Raw genomic sequence first — 21,664 nt, forward strand, 5'->3', positions numbered from 1 at the left:
GTATGTGTGGGAGAGTTCATTTCAGCTTGGCTAATTAAAATACACATCTTTCTGTATGTATATTTTTTGTAGAATGCTAGAAAAGGATTGGGAGAATAGTCCCACAGTTTTAAGCAGAAAGTTGCATTGAAGTATCAGGGAATATAATTTGAGGAATAGCCGCTGTAGAATGATCGGGCAGGAAGCTTTATTTTATACCCAAGCAGTCTCTAATTACTGCAAAGTGACTCGCTGTTGTAAACGTAGCATAAGGCAGCTGTGCAGTGTAGTGTGAGGTGTACTCTCTCTTAACTAGTACACGATATCTACCTGTCTTTCTAATGCTATTTCTAATTACAAAAGTGCAAAGAGCCACCTTGCTCTTTAAACACAAAAGATAACCTTAGAAACCAGTAGTTCATTTTCAAATTATAATCACCTTTCAACAAATACGTATATATTCGTTGTGTTTTCTGAGAGAAAAATACAGTAAGGAAATTAGGGGGGCAATAGCCCAAGAACAGTTCGAAAAAGGGCACTTTATTTAACATGACACTGATCGAATGTGTCAACAGTAACAGCACTTTGGACTTAACTTAGATACTGTAATCAATATCAATAATAACAGTCTCTTCTGTTCTACATGGGGGTGTTTACAGTGTTTACAGGTCTAGTGCCATGACTCGTTTATACACACGTCCTTATCTAATATGAGTCTGCACTGGGCTCTCTGAAAACGTGTGTATGTGTGTGTGTGTGTGGGCGCATGTGTGTTACAGCCTGACTTTGGTCGCAAGTGGCCATCTCTGGGATAAGTATACCTGCAGACTGGGATGTAAGTTGCCCTCCAATGCTCTCGGCTGGCTTGGGAAGGGAGTCTTTGGCAAGGTGGGGAGACCACTCTGCTCCCTGTGTTTTTCGGAGACGCTATGCCTTGTAACACTGTCCAAGGTATCCAACACTCTTTATTGGTGTCACCCACTTCTTCTCCTACTCTGTGATGACAGTTGGAATTGAAAGCTTGTTCAGCCATCTTGCTAGCATTCTTTATTTGAATAATCTTTTTGTTATGCCACTTGTGTTGAAGATTTTTCTTCAGAGTGGAGAGAGTTGTCGTTATCTTTAGTCCGAAAAGAAGCTCTTCTGGACAGACTCCAGTGTTCGCACAAGGAGTCCACATTTAGCGCGAGGGCTATTAGTGGATCTTTGTGTTGGAGGATTCTTTTGGTGGTCTGTATGGCTATCTCTGCAGCACTGCTTCCTTCGGGAAGATGGGGCTGGGTGTTACATGTTGGAAGGCCATCTCGCTTGGAAACTCAGGAGTACTAGTTGTGGATGACAGGGGCAGAATCCCCAGGAACCTTGAAGAGTGAGCTGATAGTACAAGGTAGTGATTCTTGTTGTGTTTACAGAGAGGTTTTCTTTTCCAGGGATGGTCTGGCAAAGGAGGGGATATGAGCAGCTCATTTTGCTGAGTCCGCCTCCATTCCTAACCGGAGTGGCATCGCATTACATTGTTCTTGAGCTCAGCAGAGAGCTCTGGCCACCAAACTGATGAGTTTGCTCTGTCTCTTCACTTATTAAGTCCCTGGTGACCTTCGTGTGTGCTCTGCAGAAAGTCTGCTCAATCTGACAGAAATGACAATACTGCATCCTCGTAAGACCAAGCCATCAGCATCACACGGCTTGTTTTTCACTTTTACTTAGGCTCTGAGATTGAGAACTGTATTCAGGCCTTCCCTCTCTTACATATGTGATGACAGTCTAATTCCTGGTCAGTTGCAGTAGCCATTTTGGAGTTCTTCATTTGGTTATGTAACACCCTACCTCGTTGTGTGTCTGTCTAATCCTTTGCAGGAGTCTGTGAGCATTGTGATGAATTGTGCATTGTGCAATAGCCATTAGATGGGTTTTACCAGGCACATGGACTGCCTCAGATTCGTACCCAACCACTCATAATCCACAGCTACTGGCAACAGCAGACACACTTGTGGGGTTTTGTGATACCATAAAAGACCGGTATAGTCCCCAGAATGGAAACAATAAGGTGATTCGAGAAGTGGAGCGGGCTTTACCTGAGGAAGCACTTCTCTTGGTTAAACTTTAAGCCAGCTAGTCTGGCATCATGTTTGTCAATGGTGGCTCCAAAGAAAAAGATGTTGTCCAGGAAGAACTCTAGCATCTTTTGCTGGAAGATCTCTGCTGCACTTGCTGTGCAAGGTAAAGTCTTGAAGCAGTCCCTGCCAAACGGTGTTATGAACATTCTTAATTTGCAGCTATCTGGATGCAGACAAATCTATTAGAACCCACTACCAGCAGTGAAGCAGGAGGAGACAGTTGCACTAAATAGCTGGGAGGTTATTTCATCAAAGGAGAGCTAGAATGCAGTGCTCTCTTTTGAGTGCAGATTATAGCTGGGTTCTCTTCAGGACCGGTACCACTGGAGCACACCATTCAGTGGACTGTTTCACCTGCTCAATGACACCACTGTTCTCCATCCTTTGCAGTTTTTCTTTCACTTTGTCCAACACTGTCAAGGGAGTGACTGGAATGGAGGATCAGTTGCCCACAGATGTGGAGCTGAGTCAGTTGTGTGCGTACCTTGTGAAGTACGAACTTATGAGCTGTCTACGCTGTCTCTTAACTGATGACTACTGGGTCATCAACATTCTCTGTGACCTTGATTAGGAATGATCAGTGGGTCAAGAGAAGATAAATGAAGGGAATAGGGGCATGGAAATGGCCTGTTACAGGCAAATCCATGTTTAATGTGCTTGCTCAGTTTATAACAAAGCCTTTCCCTCCTGCGATGTTACTCAGTCTTGTGGGAAATTACGCTTGCAGAGTTCAGAGGTATTTATATTTCCAAGATAGATTCCAGCTCACACTCATACCTCACCCTTTCCTGGGAAAGAGCTGGGACTCTGTTGGGAAAGGCAGTCTTAGTGAATAAGAATTACCATATTTATGGATCTAGTTAGCTATTTTATATTTATATTTAAACACATGGATCATTCAATTACAACCAACAACTGTCACTATTCTCCCCTTTACCTTTTCTTAAATCCACTTTGATTACCTAAATGACACAGTCAAGACTGTAATAGTACGCTATCATGTTTTAAGAACACTTCATCATTGATAGTAGTACCTAGAAACCAAAGACCACCTCACAGTAATTAATTAGCTACTACAAAGGGTATTACATGCATATACATGGAACATTGGTACTCCGAAAACTAAAAAAGAGAGAAAAATTATTATTAGACAGCAAATAGTGACTGCTGAATGCATTTCAGCTCTGTACAAAGCTGGCAGCTTTTCTAAGCTGATTGCTGAATCCTCTGTTTGCCCCCACTAACAGGCCAAAGGTCTGGGTGTCATCATAAACAGAACACTATCATTTCAGTCCCACATCATAAACATCAATTAGCATTCGCAATAATTCCATCTACACAGCATTATTCACCTGCACCAAACCCTTATACACATTACTGCTGCCATCCTTATTCATAGCCTTGTAAAGCCTTGACTTGATTATTCTCCCTTCTCTTTTTTGGTCTTACTAAAAATCACTTGAACTCTTTCAAAGCGCTGCACTTTCACACACATTTCACTGGCTGCTGATTAATTCTGTATTATTACAAAATCCCACTGTGCAGCAGTAGAGCTAGTTTATTGCAGTTATATTTTTTGTCCTGTATTTTTTTCCTGTAATGTGTTTATATGACAAATGATAATGATTGAAATCATTCATTTGAAATGTGGTATATGGAATATTCACTGCAGTTTTAGAAATCTTAATATTGTCTCTCTATTTTATCTGACTTCTCGGCAAACATCAACCCAAATTCCTGGCAGTCTTGATTTTATCTGCACTAGATTCCACAATTTTGTGTTGGATCAAAATGTTTCATCATTTATAATTTTTTTTCCCTCAAAGACAGGTATTATTGCTATTAAACATCCTGTTGGACAACCTATTTTAAAGAAACTAAACAGTCGGCCTTTTTGACTAAAGGTTTGCAGGTACTAAAATGTACTAAAAATGTGCTAGCTGATCTACTAACTGTGCACTGAGGCTTGTGTCTTTGAAGTGGGAAAATCAACACAAACTGTCTATTTGGCATCTTGGCCTTAAAGAATATGGAATATGGTGCTTTTCTGTCCCGGTGAGCATACTGGGAGCAGCATATGCAGATTATAAACGTTAGCACTCACAGTATGATTAATCAGACCTTGAAGTCTTTGCAGGGATTGTGTTTGCATGTAAATGTAGTATGTTGGAATGGCAGGTGTAAAGCCCTTCTTGGAGCTTCTTAAGTTTTGCTCTCAGATTTATTTAATGCTATAATACGCAGAATGGGAGGCTACATTAAGTTCCATCTACATAGGAAGCACTGTAAGAAAACAAACATGGGTTTTATATGGTTGCTGCCTTCCTGATAATAAGCAGAACAGTTGACTGGGCCAGACAGCTGACCAGCTGTGTGCATAACAATGGCCCAAGTATCCAGCCAGAGCACATGGGCCATGTGCTCACACCCCTCGTGCAATGGCTGGTAACCTGTGAGCGAGGGATGCAGACTATTTTTTGTTGTGCCAGCAACCTGTAAAGACATTTTTTGTTCTCTGCCTTAAGTCTTTGCCTCGGTCACCTTCTTTTTACTTCCTCCACTGTTCTTGGTTTCTCGACAGTGTTTACTTTGGAACAGATGTTGTTAATGTCAGATTTTTTCTTGTAATATGTAGTTTTCTCTGTAGGAGATTGTTGAGGTTTTTATTTGCCTCCTCCTTCCAACTTAGTTTTTTAGCTCTTCCTCTTCACTTGCCATTGCAAACTCCTCATTTAAATATTGTTCCTTGCACATGTAGTCACTTGAGGAATTTAAACTCATTGTGCAGACTTAATTTGTCAAAAAAGACCCATTGTTGAAAGACCCATTGTTCGGGTCATAAATTAACTTTTGTAGGAAGCTGACGGAGGAGATTATGACTTTAATACTTTTAGGTATATCTGAGTCCAGTCCTCGACACAGTTCATAATATGACCCATCAAACACATTGCATCCTCCAGTCCACATTAATTGGAGCAGCAAGGGAGAATTGAACATTTAGCATTATTGAGGCAGTTGAATGACCCATTTTAAAAATTACAAAATGGATTTCATTGTGGTTGTGGTTCCTTTGTCTACTAGAAAGCTCAGCTTGAAATTTAGACAGGGCATCTGAACTGAAACTGTTTTTTACCAGCAAATCCAAAAAATATATATACTTACACATTGAAAGCTAATCCAATCATGGTCTCAACTGACAAAATTCTTCTATACCGTCTTCTTATCCAGATTCTACTAATGCTAGTGCATTCTGTTACACAGGGTTCAAAAGCCTTTGTCTCACCAACACAGTGTTGAGGCTTCTAACAGAATTAGGCCAGTGTCTTTTCTGCATACAGGCCTCCCTCCAATGGCTTCCAGTGCTTTTAAAATTCCACTGATCAATTTTAAAGCATTACTAATTATTTAAGTGAGTTGTTATTCCCATATATGTCAGATGGGTCTCTTCTTGTTTCAATGTCATGTTGGAATGGAAAAGGTGACCAGACATTTGCAGTCTGGGCTCCTTGATTTTGAAACAACCTGCCTATGAAGATAGGGCTGCAAAAGCCAGTGAATTCTTCTTAAATCCCACTTATACAGACAGAATTTTATATGATACTGTACACATTGTCTCTCTCTACACACTCATCTCTGCAAAAGCTGCCATGAAACTGTATTTTTTTACTCTCTTACCGTACTGAGTCACCAGTATGTGGGCCACATCAGGGACAGCCTCCATCAGGTTCCCCAAAAAGGTGAAGGTGGGGAAGAAATGTTTCATGTTGGGCTGATTACTCAGCTGAAGTGAAAACAAAAGTAGTGATGCAATTAATGTTTAAAATGACATCCTTAACGTTATGTCAGCAAAGATATGAGACATGCTATTTACAATTGATGGGATGTTAGAGGTTGTTTAAACAAATCTATAAACTGATTCCTCCTATAACATTTCAGTATGTACTTTTCTTACATATAAATCTTAAGCATTGATCTTTAAATAATTCTTTAGCCGAAATCAAAACCTAGACCTGGTTTACATTTAAAAATCTGTGTAAACCACTGTAATATGTTCCTTTTTAACATTCTAATTACACACCAATATATTCACATAATTGAGGTCTGGTTTCTTACTGATGTTCCACATTTTCATCATCATCAGTATACACAGATCGACAATATTCTAGTAGCACTATGGACTGCTGACTGAAGCTTTTTTCTGTCCTGATTCTGCCCCTCCACAGATATTGCAGCAACAGCAGCAACAAGATGCTAGATACAAGATGCTAGATATTCAGTCAACAACCCCAGGAGAATATGCCTTTTTCCTATATTAGTACTGATAAATGTTTTATGAACCTCAACGCGGAACTGATGTCTACATGTGCTGACAAGCAGGTGTCTCGATCAAATCAAAGCCTGCAATTGTGCATCCCACCTGTTTCTGTATTTCATCCAAGATGAAGCAAGGTGACATCTCACTGTGGAGCGCTACAAGGAGTTGCACCAGCACTGATCCAACAGTGAAAAGAGAAAGGGATGTATTCATTAAAAAAGTGACAGTCAAGGACGTTTTTACTAACGTTACCATGACAGCAACTTTCTTTTTCCTCCATCTAAAATATTTATTCCTTTATTTTAGATAGGTAAGTCTTTTCAAAACAATATTTATCTTGTGTGCAACTATGATAATGTGCACTTAAGCCTGCTAACAGAAGTTTTAATATCTTAAAGCTACACGAAATAGCTCTGAAAATATGTAAGTTCCCATTAAGAAGCTTTGTTTACTCTGCTACCATTAGACACATTCCGGTAAATCTTTGACTTTTTCACTTACTTTTGTTTTTTCTTGTCACACATAGGGGAATGCATTATTCTTACATTATTTACAGAACAGAACTGAGAACCACCTTTTAAAGCACTCCACTGTTAGAGCAGAGAGGTCCCTCAGGCATTTTAAGACAGCCAGTTAGCCAGCATAAAATCATTCTGTCACTGGTACTTAGAAAAACAATTTGGGGATTTTTTTTCCAGACTTTGCAACAATGAGACAAATCCATCTAAGAACCAAAAGGGTGGTAGTTCACAGACAGGTCAAATATTCGAAGTCGAATTGAGCGGCGTTGAGGATGTCAAAAAAAAAAGAGTGTCGCGCTGTGTTTATAAGTGATTTGAAACCTAGACAAACATAACATGTGTCTTGCTACCTTGGTCAACCTTCTCCAGTGTATCTTGGTCCGCCATGGTGTGAAGCATCCCTAAGAACAGAGCCAAACCCAGCATAGTAAATAAATAATCACAAATAACCACCTTTTTCCTAACTGTTTCCTCCCTCTTCACTCCCACTCCATAGCCCTGCACCGTTAGTTGGTAGTAGCACATGTACTGGGTCGTTTAGAGCTATAAGGAAGTATTTAATTCACATAGCTCTCAGTTGTATGGTGGCTTGATTGTGTCTCTCACTGTAAGTCACTTTGGACAAAAGTGTCAGCTAAATGACAAAAATATAAAATGTACATCTGACAACTCTAGTATAACATGGAGGAACAAATTAAAATTCAACAGTAATACGTGGATAACAAAGCAAACTGCCTGTCAGATAAGGACAATCTCAGGGTGTCACTCGTACAGCAAGAGAGCTGTCATGTTGAAGGTTTGCCCTTGATTGATAATTTTGCATCAACAATTTAAATAGTTTTATAAATTCTTTTATAATACTGGATTTACTGATTTTAAATTGGTTATACAGATGACCAGCAGAGTATGGAAAACGATTGTTAGGTATACTGACACAATAGATATGCACGTACTTCAACTTTTAGTGTCTATTTCTAAAAGGCAACAGTTGCTAATAGGAGAGAACATTGACTTTGTTGGTTTGATCAACTAAGAAGCTGCGACAATATCAGGCACCGATAACATTAAATTACTGATAACTACACATTGTATGAGGACAAATACCGAGGAGAGAAGCTGTAAAACGCAGAGAGACCCGGTGGTCCTGTCGAAGCAGGTCTCTTAAAGCCCGCGGAGAGCTTTTAAACATCCCACTGACAGCAGATAAAGCAAAAGTCTTCCTCACCGACTGTGGGACACAGATAGCGGCAGTCATCCACCAGCAGTGGCAGAACAATGCATAGAGAAATACTTTCCAGTCAGCCAAAAGAACTTTGTACACATTCATGTGCATATGACAACTACGCAAATGGTACGAGATAAAGTGTCTGCTTCTAATTGACGTGTTTTACCGAAACGTCGTCGCTCTCGATCATCTCAATGACGCAGGCGACACAGACCAGCAGCCCGCCGCTCTCCGCGGGGCCCAGACGGCCGCTCCATTTGGGGTCATGTCGGGAGTGAATCTTGTCAGAAACAATATCTACGCTCATCTTTACGACTTTTCCCCCCACCTGTGAAATAAAAAGCAGAATAAGGCCACACTATTCTAAACAGCGAATAACTAGTGTCGCCATTCGGTTAAACGCCGGTAGTAAGCTAATGCTAACCGATAAAAAATAAATTGCTTTCACGTCTGTAAAAACGCCACAAAAATGTGTCTAGGTAATAGTAATTTTCAAACACATCCTACATCAGTTATAGGTTTATTAAATCAAGTGAGTTGAGAAAACAAATAAACTGCGTGACAAATTTCTAACCTGGCAAACTAACGTCCTTTTTTTCCCCCTCGTCGTTGAATAAAACTTTATTAACCAAACATTGAGACATGAGGACTGTTATAGTTGATGCCACTGAATCTCAACACTAGCTAGATTGATTTAAATAAACTGTTATTTAATAGATATGCTTAAGTATATTGGGTGTTAACATAATCTCATATATTAACTGTAATTACAATCATGCTTTTTAGAAATAAAGACAAAAATAAAATAAAATCAAAAACTAAACAAAATGACTGACTGGGTGAATAGTGGATAAAAACATGAGTTTGGCTTGACATTCTGGAGTATGGTCACATGGCCTACAAGAACTTAATGTTGCGTTGAGGTAAAGCTGTAACCACAGGGTAACGTTTTCGCCGTGGCCATTACCAAAACGTTTGGGGAACATTAGGTTTTGTTTCTGCAAAACCAAGAGGGCCAATTGTCTAAATGTCAGTTCTTGGCTTGGTTCTAATTAACCTTCATACACTAACTTAATCTGTGAAGTCTGTGTTACTTGGGAAGTGAACAAAGTGCAAACACAACTCAACATAAACAAAACAGAAAAAACAGGAGTTTAAAAGCTAGAGGAAAATGTAAAGCTCTTTTATGTGTTGTTTCTACACAGAATAACTCATTGGGGTTTGAAGAGCATTTAGATTTCGCCATTTTTTTCATGTCTCACTTTATTTTCTCCAATAATTTTCAAATCCCAAAGAAAATAGCCATTACCCAAACATAAAGCAGCTGATCCTCTTTTTTTTTTAGATTGCTTCTAAATTGCTTCAGCAGCTGCTAATACACAGTTTCCCCAGCAGCTTCATTAATTCATTGATATTGTGTTCTTAATCTGTTTTTGCTATAATAAGAGAATATTTATCATAAAACTGTTAAGAGCCCACAAATACCCTCCAAGTGTGATTTCCACCCCATCACCACCTTTGCTCATTTAGCAGTTAAGGCCAGTATGTCGTCATTTCCATCACAACAAAGCTTCTCTGCAACCAAGCAATCAGATGAAAGGATGTGTGGGGGCGACTATCAACGTGACATTGAGTAGCCTTCTACACCTCAGTGAGCAGTGTTGCGAGCCCAACTCTTCCTGTTGTGTTGTTTCCGTGATGTTTGTGCTTGTTAGTTTTGTTTCTTTCTTTGTTTTTTGAGCCGCTCTGACGTCCGATTCACGCTCTTCCAGGTTGCAGCTTCACCGACGGTCGAGGCTTTACTCACCCTGCTCAGTGCAAAATGATTTGTGCTCAGATAACGACGCTAAATGTAGATTTAACTATGTTGAATCTACCATGACGAGCCGCACGTCTCTGACACGGGGGGAAGGGGGTGTTTTCGTGTGCGCGCACAGGCGCAGCGCAGTCGGATACGCGTCGCCTCTGTGGTGTGAACTCTTGGTGTCGACGAGGACAGCTGCATTTGACCGCCAGTGAGACTTTTGAGAAGGAAAATAAGCATGTTGACGCACCTGCCACGGCGAAAAAGTTGATCAAAGTGACAGTGACGGTAGGAAAGTTAAACTTTTATGAATACACGTTGCATTGCGTTTATAATGCGCCTATTTATCTTACTTCTTTATATCTATACTTGACAAAACGATAAGATGAGAATGTTCGATTGACCTCTACGATGATGATTTTTCTGGCACTTTTCAGCCTCTCTGTCGCAGTTTTGTTCTGGTTGATTTGGTGATATATGGCTTATATGAATATAACTCTTATTGCTTTTTGGTGGCTTTTAATTTGAATGAGTTGTTTGATAACCTTGGCCGTCTGACGCTGACGTTTTTATTACATAACTTTCCTGGTTCTGTCAGGTGGTGTCTTTTGTTATATTGATTCTTCAAATTACAATCCAGATACATTAAAATATATCTGAAGGTAACCTATGACTGCAGGTATCTTCGACACAGAGGTTGTATTAATCATTAGATAAAGTTTTCTGGACATTTTTGGGAACTAGAAAGGCTCCAGCTGCGCTATGCCACCCTTATTGACTTTTAACTTGTGTGATCTGACTCAGTATTGATGCAGGCACAGCCATATTCATGTAAATGTTACTAGAACCTGTATAATCTATTGACACCTTATTTTGCCCTGTCCCTGTGCTGTGTCAGGAAAAGCAAACCCCCTCTCAGCTGTTTCATCAGCACTTTCCACAACTGATGTAAAACAGGGCAAACAAACTACAAACGACAGCGGCCGGTATAGCCCTCTCAACCTTACGATATTCTTGCATGTACACAATGCAGGTACTGTTTAACGCTGTGGGTGTCACAACACAGTAGCAGCCACAGAGTTTGGTCATCACTGAGAGGTGGCGTCACTGTGGCCGGATCCTCTGTCTACCGGGGGAATATTCACTGCAAGTACTTGGCACGTCATGAACCTCTTTTCAAAAGTCTGAACTGAAATGCGAAGCGTTCCTTTTCCTGGGAAAAGGTTGACAAGAGACAGATGATAGTGTTTCCCCGACAGAGACAAAAGAGTGTTGCTGACTAACTGCTCCGTGTATGGAAATACAGCAATTGTGAGCCTTCTTTTTTTTTACACTTGGTAGAATGAAATCCTATTGACGCTAAATGGAACTCTTGTCATCATTACAATAGCAGTGATGATGGATTTTATGTATTTAAGCTGATGTTATAGGGAGATTCCTTCTTCTTATTGGCTATTTTAGTTCATTCAATGGATGGACCAGTTGAGTTGCTTGCTGAGACTCCACTCAGAAAGGACAAAATAAGGCTGATGCACAAAAATAAACATTTAAAGACATTTACCATTCTCCGCTCACAGGCCTTGTAACTGCTATCCATTAAGTCTGCATGCAAACAGCAGCCCAGCTTATTTTTCTCTAGTTTAGTGAGAAGAGTGGTTGTTGTTCCTGTGTGACCAATAACTGCTACCAGAAATACCCCCCGGTATTGATAATGATTTTTTATCTGTTCTCGAAGTTCATTTTTAAAATTAATTCCTGTTCCAGATGCTGCTTTTCTCCCCTCTGGGAGGGAGTTGAGCTAACACTCCGGCTCACTTCTTATCTTCTCCTCCCCAGGTATCCTCTCTTTTTACCTCTTTCCTCCTCCCGTCATGTCTGTGTCCATGAGGAATCCGCCACAGCGCCGCCGCTCTCTGGGTCCCGTCTCACCCAAACGCATCTACAGAAACCTTTCTGTCAGACTGAGGGTTGGAGAGTCATCTGTTAGCAGGGAAGCGGATGCACTCAAACACCACAGCAAGTCTGCAGATACCGTAAGGCCATTCGTAATTTGGGTCAACTGAGGTCAAATGTGTTCCTCCCTTCCAATTGGCTTGCTTTGTAAATTACGTGATTTTATGTGACCCGACATGCTGACTGTGCGACTTCAGTTTCGTTAATGGGACTCTGATTCATGATTTGGGTAATGTGTCCTGTCACATCAAATCTGGTTCTTTTTGCATCAAATCCCTTCCTCGCCTCATGAAAAAAAGCCTTTAACACGAACCCTCCATTTATGTGACCATTTGTTTTTCTTTAATGTGCCTTCTCTTTCATGACGTCACATTTTCTCTCTTGCTTCCCTGTAGTACAAGAGCCTGTGGGAGGCAGTTGAGAATGAGGACACACTGGCTGTCCAGAGCTTGCTGTCCAGAGACGACATCGACTGTTGTGTGGGGGGAGGGGGGAGCATGTGGGAAAGAAGAGATAGGAAAGAGAAGGATTGGGTGAAAGAGAGGGAGAAAGGGGTGAACAGAGTGAGTGACCAGGGTCTGGTTCCCCTCGATGTGGCAGCCCTTACCCACAATTCCCCTCTGCTCCATGTGTTGGAAAAAGCAGGAGCGAGACATAATCCTGTTTGTGAGTTAAAAGGAAAAAAAAAAGCAGCAGTTATTTTGGATGAGATGTTGTAGCCGTTCACTTTCTTATCTGTGTCCTTTAAGTGTGCCAGCCAGCAGAGTGGGCATTTAAACTGGAAGCCCTGGTGGCATTGGCAGGGAAGCGGGTGGAGGAAAAGAAGATGGAAACGCTGAGGAAGCCGGTGCCAGGTCCACAGGCCCAGGCTGACCTCCACAGGCAAGTCCGCCTGTGGAGCCTCAGGCTGCAGCTGTACTGTCGGATGAGGGAGAACTTCCTCAAGACAGGTCAGTAGTTTGAGGTCAAATTGTCATTTGTCTTAAACTACAGCTCATTCAGCAAGCTGGATCACAGACCTGCTGCTTTTCAGTCCTTATTTGTAAGGAAAACGCCCCATCATTCCCGTGTGGACACTGATCTTGATCGGAAAGTTATTCTTTAAGTTTACATCATTTATGAATGCCAAATCCCATCCAGCCCCTTTGGCTCATGATTAATTCAAGTCTGACGTGTTGGCGTCAGCACAGCAACCCCCAGAACACCTTGAAAAACTTGAGCAAGGCTGTGTTCCGCTGTCAGGTCAGTTATGTCACATTTCCACTGCGTGGAACCTACTCAAGATGATTCTTCTCATTTTGTCTGCTGGAAACTTTTGTGCCAGTGGGTAACTAGTGTCTGCTAATATTTTTACTACAATCTCAGTTGTTCCATTATATTATATTATCTAATTGAATTGAATCTAATCTTTATTATATTATATTATATTATATTATAATATACAGGGGTTTCTTGGATGCTTTCTCTGCCTGTGCAACCATTTGATCAACTTAATAACGCATAAACAAAAGGATGAACAAAACTGAAAGGAAGGAAAGGACAAAACTGCATGGTCAGCTGCAACAAGTGCAATGGCTGCAGAATAACAACTACCAGTGATTTTGGAATAATTAATCTGCAGTCCTACTGGACTGTTGTTAGATCAATTCATTCTCTTGAATGTGTTTTTGATTGTCTGAGAAATGAAGAAATAATAAGACAGAAATTATCTTCCTTCACAGTTCATTATCCTCCCGCATAAAAGTGTCTTTTAAATAAAGTAATAGTTTCTTTTTCCCATTAAGTTAATCAAATTAATGTATCTTAGTTCACTCCAGACTCTTTTTACTGTGTTATGATCACTTGACACTCTCTGATTAAACTGGAGTCCATGTCATGCATTCTGGTTCTTGTTTTTTTTATATTCTATTTTTCCACGCAGAACTCCCTGGGCCTCCCAGTCACGTGTCCATACTAGTGACCAGCACGTCCTCTCTGTTTGTGTCGATCAAAGAACCAGAAGGGGACAATATTGGGCTTATCACCTGCTACAGAGGTGAGTCTTAAAATGAAAACAAATAAAATGGTACAAGTGATTAAAAACAACAAAAGCAGACACGTCTTATAAAGAATAAAAGAGACGTGAAACAAGGCCACAGCAGTGCTGGCACTAAAGCGTTATAGTAGGGATATAGGGATTTACCCGCCTTCTGTAGGATTGCTGTATACTTTCTTTGGCTGAATAAATGTCACGCTTTTTTAGCCAAGGGGGAAAACTGTGAAACTGTAAACACTAAAATTTTTACTTCACCCCTATGGCGAATGAGTAGAGCCAGAGAATAACCTGTCAGTGACAATACTTGCAGTGGAATGGAGCACATCAGACAGCTTCAAACGCATCCTTGGCTCAATCCAAGTCACAGAGACCAAGAACCCTTCATACACGATCAAAGGCCTTACAACAGTAAGTCATGCAAGACCTTTGTTGTACACCACCAGCATGCAATCCACATGGCATGAATATGCATGAATGGCACACATAGATTTGAATGTACCAGTATGTAGACAGTATTTATACATTGTCTTCATCCGTGCTTCTTACAGAACAACAGCTTTCCTTAACAATGCATGAATTAATGATGAGAGCAATATGTATTTCCTCTGGATTGATAATGCATGGTGATAATTTGCCAGTCTGCTGCTTATCCAAATGCAGGGGGTACATTATTTTGTGAGAGTGAGTGCCTTCAATGTGAAAGGATGGGGACCGACTCAGTGCTCAACTCCTGCCAGTGCTGCCCCTTCCAGTGAGTAGAGCGTTTTTAAGATGGGGAACGTGTTACAATTTTTAAACATGTTTGCTTCTTCAGAGGCATAAAATCTCAAAGTGTCGAAAGTCTGAGAGCAAGATGCAGTTACTCTTGTCTCATAATCCCCAAGCTAGTTAAAAAGCAGAGTTAAGGGTTTGCCTGCAAATGAATTCTTGATGTCTTGATTTGTCTCCCCAAATTGCATAAAAAAGGCAGTAACTCATTCTATCTGTGCAGGTTGGAGAGAGTGCCTCGGTGTCAAGTCACAGTTCAGAAACCATGAGGGCCTTTTGAGGAAGCTGTCAGAGGATGCCAGAGAACCGTATTACAGAGGATTTTGCATCGGTATGTAACAAGTTCTTGTGTGTGCGCGTCTCTGTTTGTGTGTTTTTATTTACTTTTTACTAAATTTATAATGGCAGCATTACTTTAATTCTATTTCTCGCCTTTAAAGGAGCGCTTCCACAGCCGTGACAGATCTCACAGTGAATATATTTGACAGTAAAATGAGTCACCCTATCTGATTCTCCTCTTCCTTCCACAGAGAGCTCTAAGCCCCAGAGCCCCAGCAAGCGTTTGTCTGTGTCTCGCGGCATCAAACAGTTATTCCAGTCAGCCACCAAGTTTGTTCGTCTCCTGCAGAGGTTAGCGCTCCATCTCTCCCACCGAAACCTACTGTGCCTTGAGGCTTTAGGTGGTACTATTAGATTAAATGTGACGTGATCATCGTAGCTATGAAGTATAAAGGCTGCAAGCCCGAATACACGTCCAGCCCTATTTCTGCTAACCGTTATTGAAAAAGAACAGTAGAGTAAAACAGGAGAAGTTCTTGGAGGTGGATTAAAGCCATGGCGAGTAGTTTTTAACTGATAGAGACATCTGATCATTTGTACAGACTCTCCTCTACCATATTATACAGTATTTTGTGTGTTGCATCATTCCCATCAGAGGTGTCTACTTGGCCATCGTGTTCTACCAAAAAGACAACATCCTGGTGACAGCTGAAGACCAGATCCCTCTGGTAGAGATCCAGTGCTGCTCCACCTCCATCACCCATGATTTTCTTTGGTTCGCGAAGGTGAGCTCTCACCCTTACGCAGGCACTAAAATGCCTTGAGTCAATGCAGGTCTTTGGTTCTTTAGAAGCTATGGATCACAATGAAGGCTGCTGAGGGGTTTGTGTGATTAAAGTTGCCTTTTTTTTTCTTCTCCAGTTGTCCTGCGCATGGCAGCAGGTACCCTGGCTTCAGCAAGCCCTCGCTTCTGCTCAGTTCTCTTCCTCCTCCCTCCTTCAAAACAGGCACAACATTTTAAGAGCCGTTTCCTTACTGCAGGTAAGGAGTCACGCAGCATATTCTGTGCAAAAAGAAGTCACAGATTGGATTGTTCCTTCACCTTTTCTTTCTTGTGTGTGGCTCCTCCCATTCGTGGAATCAACATTAGTGCCAGTATTTTACCCGTCTCCATTTCTCTGACCTCAGACGTCACTGGGAACTATGGACCTGGGACAGGTCTACTATGAACCTCTAAAAGATCGACAAGGCAACATTCTGCTAGTTACTCTGAAGGACTTCCCAACCACTTCCAGGTGAGAAAAGTTGATTGTACTGTCATAAGGACAATCATTAAGAAAGAAATGTAACGCCCTACAATGAGGCTCTGTATTTTAACAGTGTTGTGTGTACATCTCAAAGCTCTCCAGATCCTCCATTTCACTGGATGCCCCTGGCCCGCCTGGAAAAGAACCGCACCAGAACTCTCCTGCCTGAGCCGACTGCAATGGACATGCTCTATGAGCAGCTGAAGGTGAGCCAGACAAACAACAACAGATGTAGATAATAAACCAATTGGTAAAAACGATTTGTGTTGAGGCAGAATTAATTAGTTATTAAGAAAAGTGACCAAGTGTTCTGAGACCAAAGTGTGTGAGTCAGAGTTTCAAATCTCAGCAGATTAAAGAGGTTTCTTTGGTGGATTGCTCAAACAAAATAGATGTTCTTCTCAATATTGCTGGAATTACCTGACAGAAGGAACCACCTCATTGTGCAAATGGATGAATCCACTGAAAGCCTTTGCTTGAGTGGCACAAGACATGGGGGAACGTTGGTGTTGAAGTTCTCATGAAATCTCCTGATGCTATCAGAGAGACGTGCAGCTGTAGCTGCTGCAGAAGGTGGATAAGCTCAATATTCTTGTTCAAAGAGCACAACACAGCAGGACTCACTTCATCTGATATTTGTGGTGATCAGAGCAACCAGCTGCAGATTTCAAGAGCAGTATATGAAATCATGTTTTGGAGGCAAAAAAAGTTTTATATTTTCAGAACTGTCAGATGTTCTCATCGTTTCAGCCACCCCTGTAAATCGAGGGATTTTCTACATCATTTGAATTTGGGCCAGTGATACACTGGCTTTAAACCATACCTTGATGGCTAGGACATGAGTTCTAATTCCTAAAAGGAACCAGTGAAAAGATGCTAAGTAGGAGCCTCCTTGGTGTTGTGAAAAGCCAGACAGTTGAATCGTCCATGTTTTGAAAACAAGCATGCAATTTTGCCAGTAGAGCAGGTAAAAGAGTTGTTTCATTAATACACACGAGGAGATAAAGTGTTTTCTCTTTTAAATTAAATTGGTGGTGTTTTCAAATGCTGCCAAGATGATGAAATCAACATAACATGTCATCAACATATGACGCCTAAGGGGAAACAGGTGAAAAGAAAATAAAAGAGGTCCCCGGAGCAGTCCCTGAAGAACACTAATCGCCGTTTCTTTGGAAACAGCGCCTCAGTGCTGCATTCAGTCTGGCAGCCTGTGTTTAGCTCAGGCTGCGTCATCGGCGTTGTACATAAGAGAGCTTTGCATGCTTCCTCAGTGCAGCCTGATAATACAGTGGGCTCCACTCTGCGGCCATTATTTATCGTACAGACATATTCACTTCTCTTGTTAAGATGGACCAAATTGTGATGTACAAGTCACGGTTGCTGACTCTTCTCTAACATCTGATTTCCATGAACTCTCCCAGCAGTGAATTTGAAAGAAGTTAGACAGCACCAGGCACAGCGGACATCCCGAACCCTCTCTACGCTGCAGAAATACTCAGAGAAATTAATAATGAAATATTATCCATGTCTCTTTTCAGGAGAAGATATCTTTCCACAGGCACAGCACACAATGGGCCCAGCCCGGTCTGTATGTGGGCATCCTGAAGCTGTGCAGCACGGTTGAACAGATCAGGGTCCTGGTGCCGCAGAGGCTGCCCAACCTGCTCTGCCACACACGTGTCCGACTCAACGCGCATGTTTCTCGGTAACTAAATTCCCATTTCAAACTACAGTAAGGCTGTCTGACTGAATACTGAGATGCTAGTAGGTGGCAGGAGTCCACACCCTGCTACCGGGATGAAACGTGTTTGTAGTTTTTCCCTCTGCATTTATGAGGCTATGTGTAGTAATGTGTTGCTAAGTGCATCATTGCCATCACTTTTTGACAGAGAAGAGTGGGCATGGCTCCAGAGTCACGTTTACACAGCCACCGGCAGTGTTCAGAACCTATTAGGCGGCCAGGACGAGGGTCTGACTGAGACCGGAGCGCTGATGGAGTTCAGCAGGTCCCTGAGAGCCGCGGTCACGCATCTTCTGACAAAGCTCAACATTCCCCTCTACAGGGTAACTCCTGCAACAGCTACAAGCAGTCTATTCAATATTCTGCACCGTTTCAAAACAGCGAAGAGGAAGCAACATCAGACGTCTCTACATTAGTGCGCACGTGTTTGTTGTTTCTGGCAGGCTTACCAATATGGCGTGTACACCCGGGAGCTGCTGCAGTTTGGAGACAAGGTCTCCGTGTTGCTGCTGCTGCCTCCAAGTGAGGATTTCAGCTCCAGCTACTGGCCTTTGGTGGGCACCAAAGAGCCCGGCCTCACCATGCCCCTGCAGATCTTCGAGCTCGGTAGGTGGAGTCCTGAAAAGAAATCTGAGATCATGAAATAGAGACTTCAGTGCTATTTGATGTGCTGCTATTTGATGTGCTAGTCTCGCCTGGAAAAATAACTGCAAAGTGCAGAGTTGTAGTCATATCTCAAAGAAATAGTGATGATAATGTCCCACACTGAGCCTGTGTTGTTTACAATTAAGATCCTATCGAAGATATTATTGTATATGTATTTTGTTTTTCAATGATAGGTCTTTAATTCTAAATATCCCCCAATTTGTTTCTTGGTTTGTTTTCTTCTCCGTTGAGTCTTTTGATCCATTAATCCCAACTTCAGAATTGGTTTTGACCCTAAACAAAGTCCATATTTTTGGAGAATCCCTGTATTAGATCAAGTGTATCCAATGAGCTCTGAGGCTTTTCTTTCCCTGCTTTGATGTGGTTCTCTGTTTTCCTTTTATCTCCAGTTCACTTCTGGACCTACGAGCAGCAGTTTCTGCTCCAGTACTGTCAGCTCTGGGTCAAGATGGAACTAGATACCCATCTGGCCCAACAGGCTCTGCGGGAGGCACTGGACACCAAGGAGGTTCAGGAAGCCCGAGAGCGACTCAACCACATTTCTGACCTTTCTCGTGTAAGCACAGGCATTAAATTAAGGCATATAACTGATGGGATTTTTGGTTTGAACCAATGAAACGTCTAAATTGTTTCCCTTCAGCAGCTCCTCTTGCTGTCCTCTTTGTTTTCAGAAACTGGATGCACTGTGGAGGGATGCACGCTGGATTATGGACTGTCTGCAGTGCGTTCGCTCCAAGCAGTGGGTGGGGGCGGTGCCTCTCAGCCTGGTGATGGGAGGAGAGCCGCCAACACGTCCTGATGGTGAGGAAGACGAGAGCAGTTTGACAGCCAGACTGACGTGGCCCCATCGAATACAGTTCCAGAGACAAACCATCGCAGGTGACGATAAGACTGCACCGCAATATTAATGTTTTTAGTGTGCACTGCACAAAAAAAGTCCATTATGAACACAGCCAATGTTTGTTTACATTTTCCATCCATAGATGCTCCCACTCCAGCAGGAATCTCCGTCATTCCCGAAGAACCTTTGCCGTCAGAGGGAGTTGTCAAAGGAGGATACCCTGTCGACATCGCTGCCCAGTCCACTCTGGACCTGACAAGCATCGGCCAGGCAGATTTAGGATGTTCAGAGTCGTTAATCGAAGCCAGACTGGAGCCCACTGGGGTTACACAGATGGAAATGGGGTTTACAGTTTTGGGCCCTCCGGAGTCCTACAGCGAGACTCAGGACATTCCGCCCTGCATCACTGAGGTAATCCAACCAATGGAGATGGCAGAACTGGTCGACATCTTACCCACGCTGAGTCTTATTGAGGAGGAGGCCGCCAGCGGTCCAATCGCACCATCAGTCATGGATATGTTGGAAAGCTTTGGATTGGGAATGACTCAGAGCAATGCCGTGATTCAGTTGGAGAAATCAGACAATGAAGCTACGTATTTAACACCATCTGAGGCCGACTGCAGCAGCAGTGGGATCGACTCACAAGGACTAGCTTCCTCTGCCGGTCATGCCACAGTGGATGCCATGGGCAATGAAGTGCTACATCTGAGCTTTGAAGGTCCCCCAGAGGACACACAGGATCACAAAACCTCAAACATTGGATTGCCTGTGAGGAACCGGGTGGAATGGGACAGACCATCTACCAGCCTATCCTGATTATGACATACACCATGTTTATTTTTAGAAACTACATTCTTATCTTTTACTCTGCATCCCTGTTTAGTGTTTTATAAAAAGAAAAATAAGACTCATTACGAATGATGAAGTCATTTGTCCATTAACTACACTATAGGTAATCTTGAGTAATGTTTAAAATGTAGTTCTGTGTTTCACTTTTTCACCTCTGATAGCATCAAAACCAAAAGCAGAGTTTGAAAGAAACCGATGTCTTGGTAGCCTCAGTTAAAAAAAAGGAATTTAACATCTAAGTTGAAGCCATAGCTTTATATTTCATTTTTCAATGTTGTGTAACAGTATATTTTCACTTGTCCAGTAAAATAATAACCCAAACAAATAGTTTCTCCACACACTCACACAAACACACACACAAATGGATGCATATGCACGCATGTTATTAAAAAACAACAGCCATGAGTGATTGATTAAACATGGTGGCAGGTTGCCTTGTCACTATTATTGTCACTACTATTATTAATCTGTCTTTCATGTTTTAGTAGAGAGCACAGAAAGGAAATGTCATTTCTAATTAGCCATCTACCAACTTTGCTAACAATCAAATAGTAACAGGAAAAAAAATCATTTATTCATTATTGAAATGATTTCCCTTTAGTGATTTTTGCCTACACCACTAATGAGTTATTCCCACGTGTTCAAAGTAGCTAAGTGATTTTATTCTCGTGGGAAATGCCTCACATCTTGTTTAAATACAAGGAACGGGATTACTTCCACATCTCCCGAGGGAAGTACATTAAAATTTTCCCAATACCGAACACTGAAAAGACAAACACAAACGTTTTGCAGTCGCGGGAAGACTGATGCAGCAAAACATTATAAAATTGCTTGTTCTTTAGAAAAAGTGATTGAGACAATGTCCTCATCAGTGAGTCTTTACTTCCCTCTAGTGGTCAAAATAATATAAAACCTACGCAGCGGGCACAACAAGGTTAAAACTGTTAAATGAAGCTAAAATACTTGAAATAAATGTAAATAATAAACAAAACAAGCATGCATAATAAATATAGACATTTACATCAATAACAGCTTCAATATCAGTTCTGTTTTTTCCATTTAAAACGAAAACCAGGCTGTTGCCAATGATGAATATGGAGTCTCTAACCACTATATATCCAAAAATCTGCTCGGCTCGAATTACCAGTTCGCGTCCGCTGCTTTTCTAATTAAAATATTAATCAATAATTAGGAGTATCAATAAGGAGTATCTGGGCTTTTACAATGCCATAAGCCCGTTTTCACGCCACACATTCTGGCAAGA

General features: G+C 41.6%; 2 protein-coding genes across 3 annotated transcripts in view; one reads left to right on the top strand and one right to left on the bottom strand.

Annotated features, from left to right (window-relative positions):
* Window positions 1-8,757, bottom strand: part of mei1 (meiotic double-stranded break formation protein 1) — a 45,719-nt gene extending 36,962 nt beyond the window's left edge. Inside the window, exons 1-6 of the mRNA XM_029836310.1 lie at window positions 8,732-8,757; window positions 8,324-8,485; window positions 8,037-8,160; window positions 7,283-7,333; window positions 6,514-6,587; window positions 5,772-5,877 (exon numbers count right to left, since the gene is read on the bottom strand). Coding sequence (XP_029692170.1) covers window positions 5,772-5,877; window positions 6,514-6,587; window positions 7,283-7,333; window positions 8,037-8,160; window positions 8,324-8,464 — 496 coding nt within the window. The 5' untranslated portion in view covers window positions 8,465-8,485; window positions 8,732-8,757. The remainder of the gene's footprint in view (window positions 1-5,771; window positions 5,878-6,513; window positions 6,588-7,282; window positions 7,334-8,036; window positions 8,161-8,323; window positions 8,486-8,731) is intronic.
* Window positions 8,758-9,804: 1,047 nt separating this feature from the next.
* Window positions 9,805-20,856, top strand: LOC101079359 (ankyrin repeat and fibronectin type-III domain-containing protein 1). Of its 2 annotated transcripts, none has more exons than XR_964534.2 (19): window positions 9,805-10,249; window positions 11,798-11,994; window positions 12,310-12,580; window positions 12,664-12,864; window positions 13,836-13,949; window positions 14,260-14,357; window positions 14,610-14,700; window positions 14,941-15,048; window positions 15,248-15,347; window positions 15,652-15,781; window positions 15,918-16,037; window positions 16,185-16,291; window positions 16,398-16,509; window positions 17,842-18,008; window positions 18,193-18,367; window positions 18,488-18,650; window positions 19,100-19,266; window positions 19,354-19,589; window positions 19,694-19,836. XR_964534.2 is itself a non-coding variant. In XM_011603544.2 (19 exons), the coding sequence occupies exons 2-19, from the start codon at window positions 11,833-11,835 to the stop codon at window positions 20,365-20,367; spliced, it is 3,168 nt and encodes a 1,055-aa protein (XP_011601846.1). In that variant the 5' UTR covers window positions 9,808-10,249; window positions 11,798-11,832; the 3' UTR covers window positions 20,368-20,856. The 2 variants fall into 2 exon arrangements, 1 of the variants encoding a protein (XP_011601846.1); XM_011603544.2 differs by having other exon boundaries at window positions 9,808-10,249; window positions 19,382-19,589; window positions 19,694-20,856.
* Window positions 20,857-21,664: the final 808 nt, after the last annotated feature.

Source organism: Takifugu rubripes, chromosome 5 (genome assembly GCF_901000725.2).
Source record: "Takifugu rubripes chromosome 5, fTakRub1.2, whole genome shotgun sequence".
NCBI classification, from domain to species: domain Eukaryota; kingdom Metazoa; phylum Chordata; class Actinopteri; order Tetraodontiformes; family Tetraodontidae; genus Takifugu; species Takifugu rubripes.

Bases quoted from the DNA above. Each gene is read 5' to 3' on its own strand.
- LOC101079359 (XM_011603544.2), top strand. From the start codon at position 11,833: ATGTCTGTGTCCATGAGGAATCCGCCACAGCGCCGCCGCTCTCTGGGT. The intron at 15,348-15,651 runs GTTAGCGCTCCA...CATTCCCATCAG, and splicing joins TTTGTTCGTCTCCTGCAGAG to AGGTGTCTACTTGGCCATCG. The intron at 16,510-17,841 runs GTGAGCCAGACA...GTCTCTTTTCAG, and splicing joins TGCTCTATGAGCAGCTGAAG to GAGAAGATATCTTTCCACAG.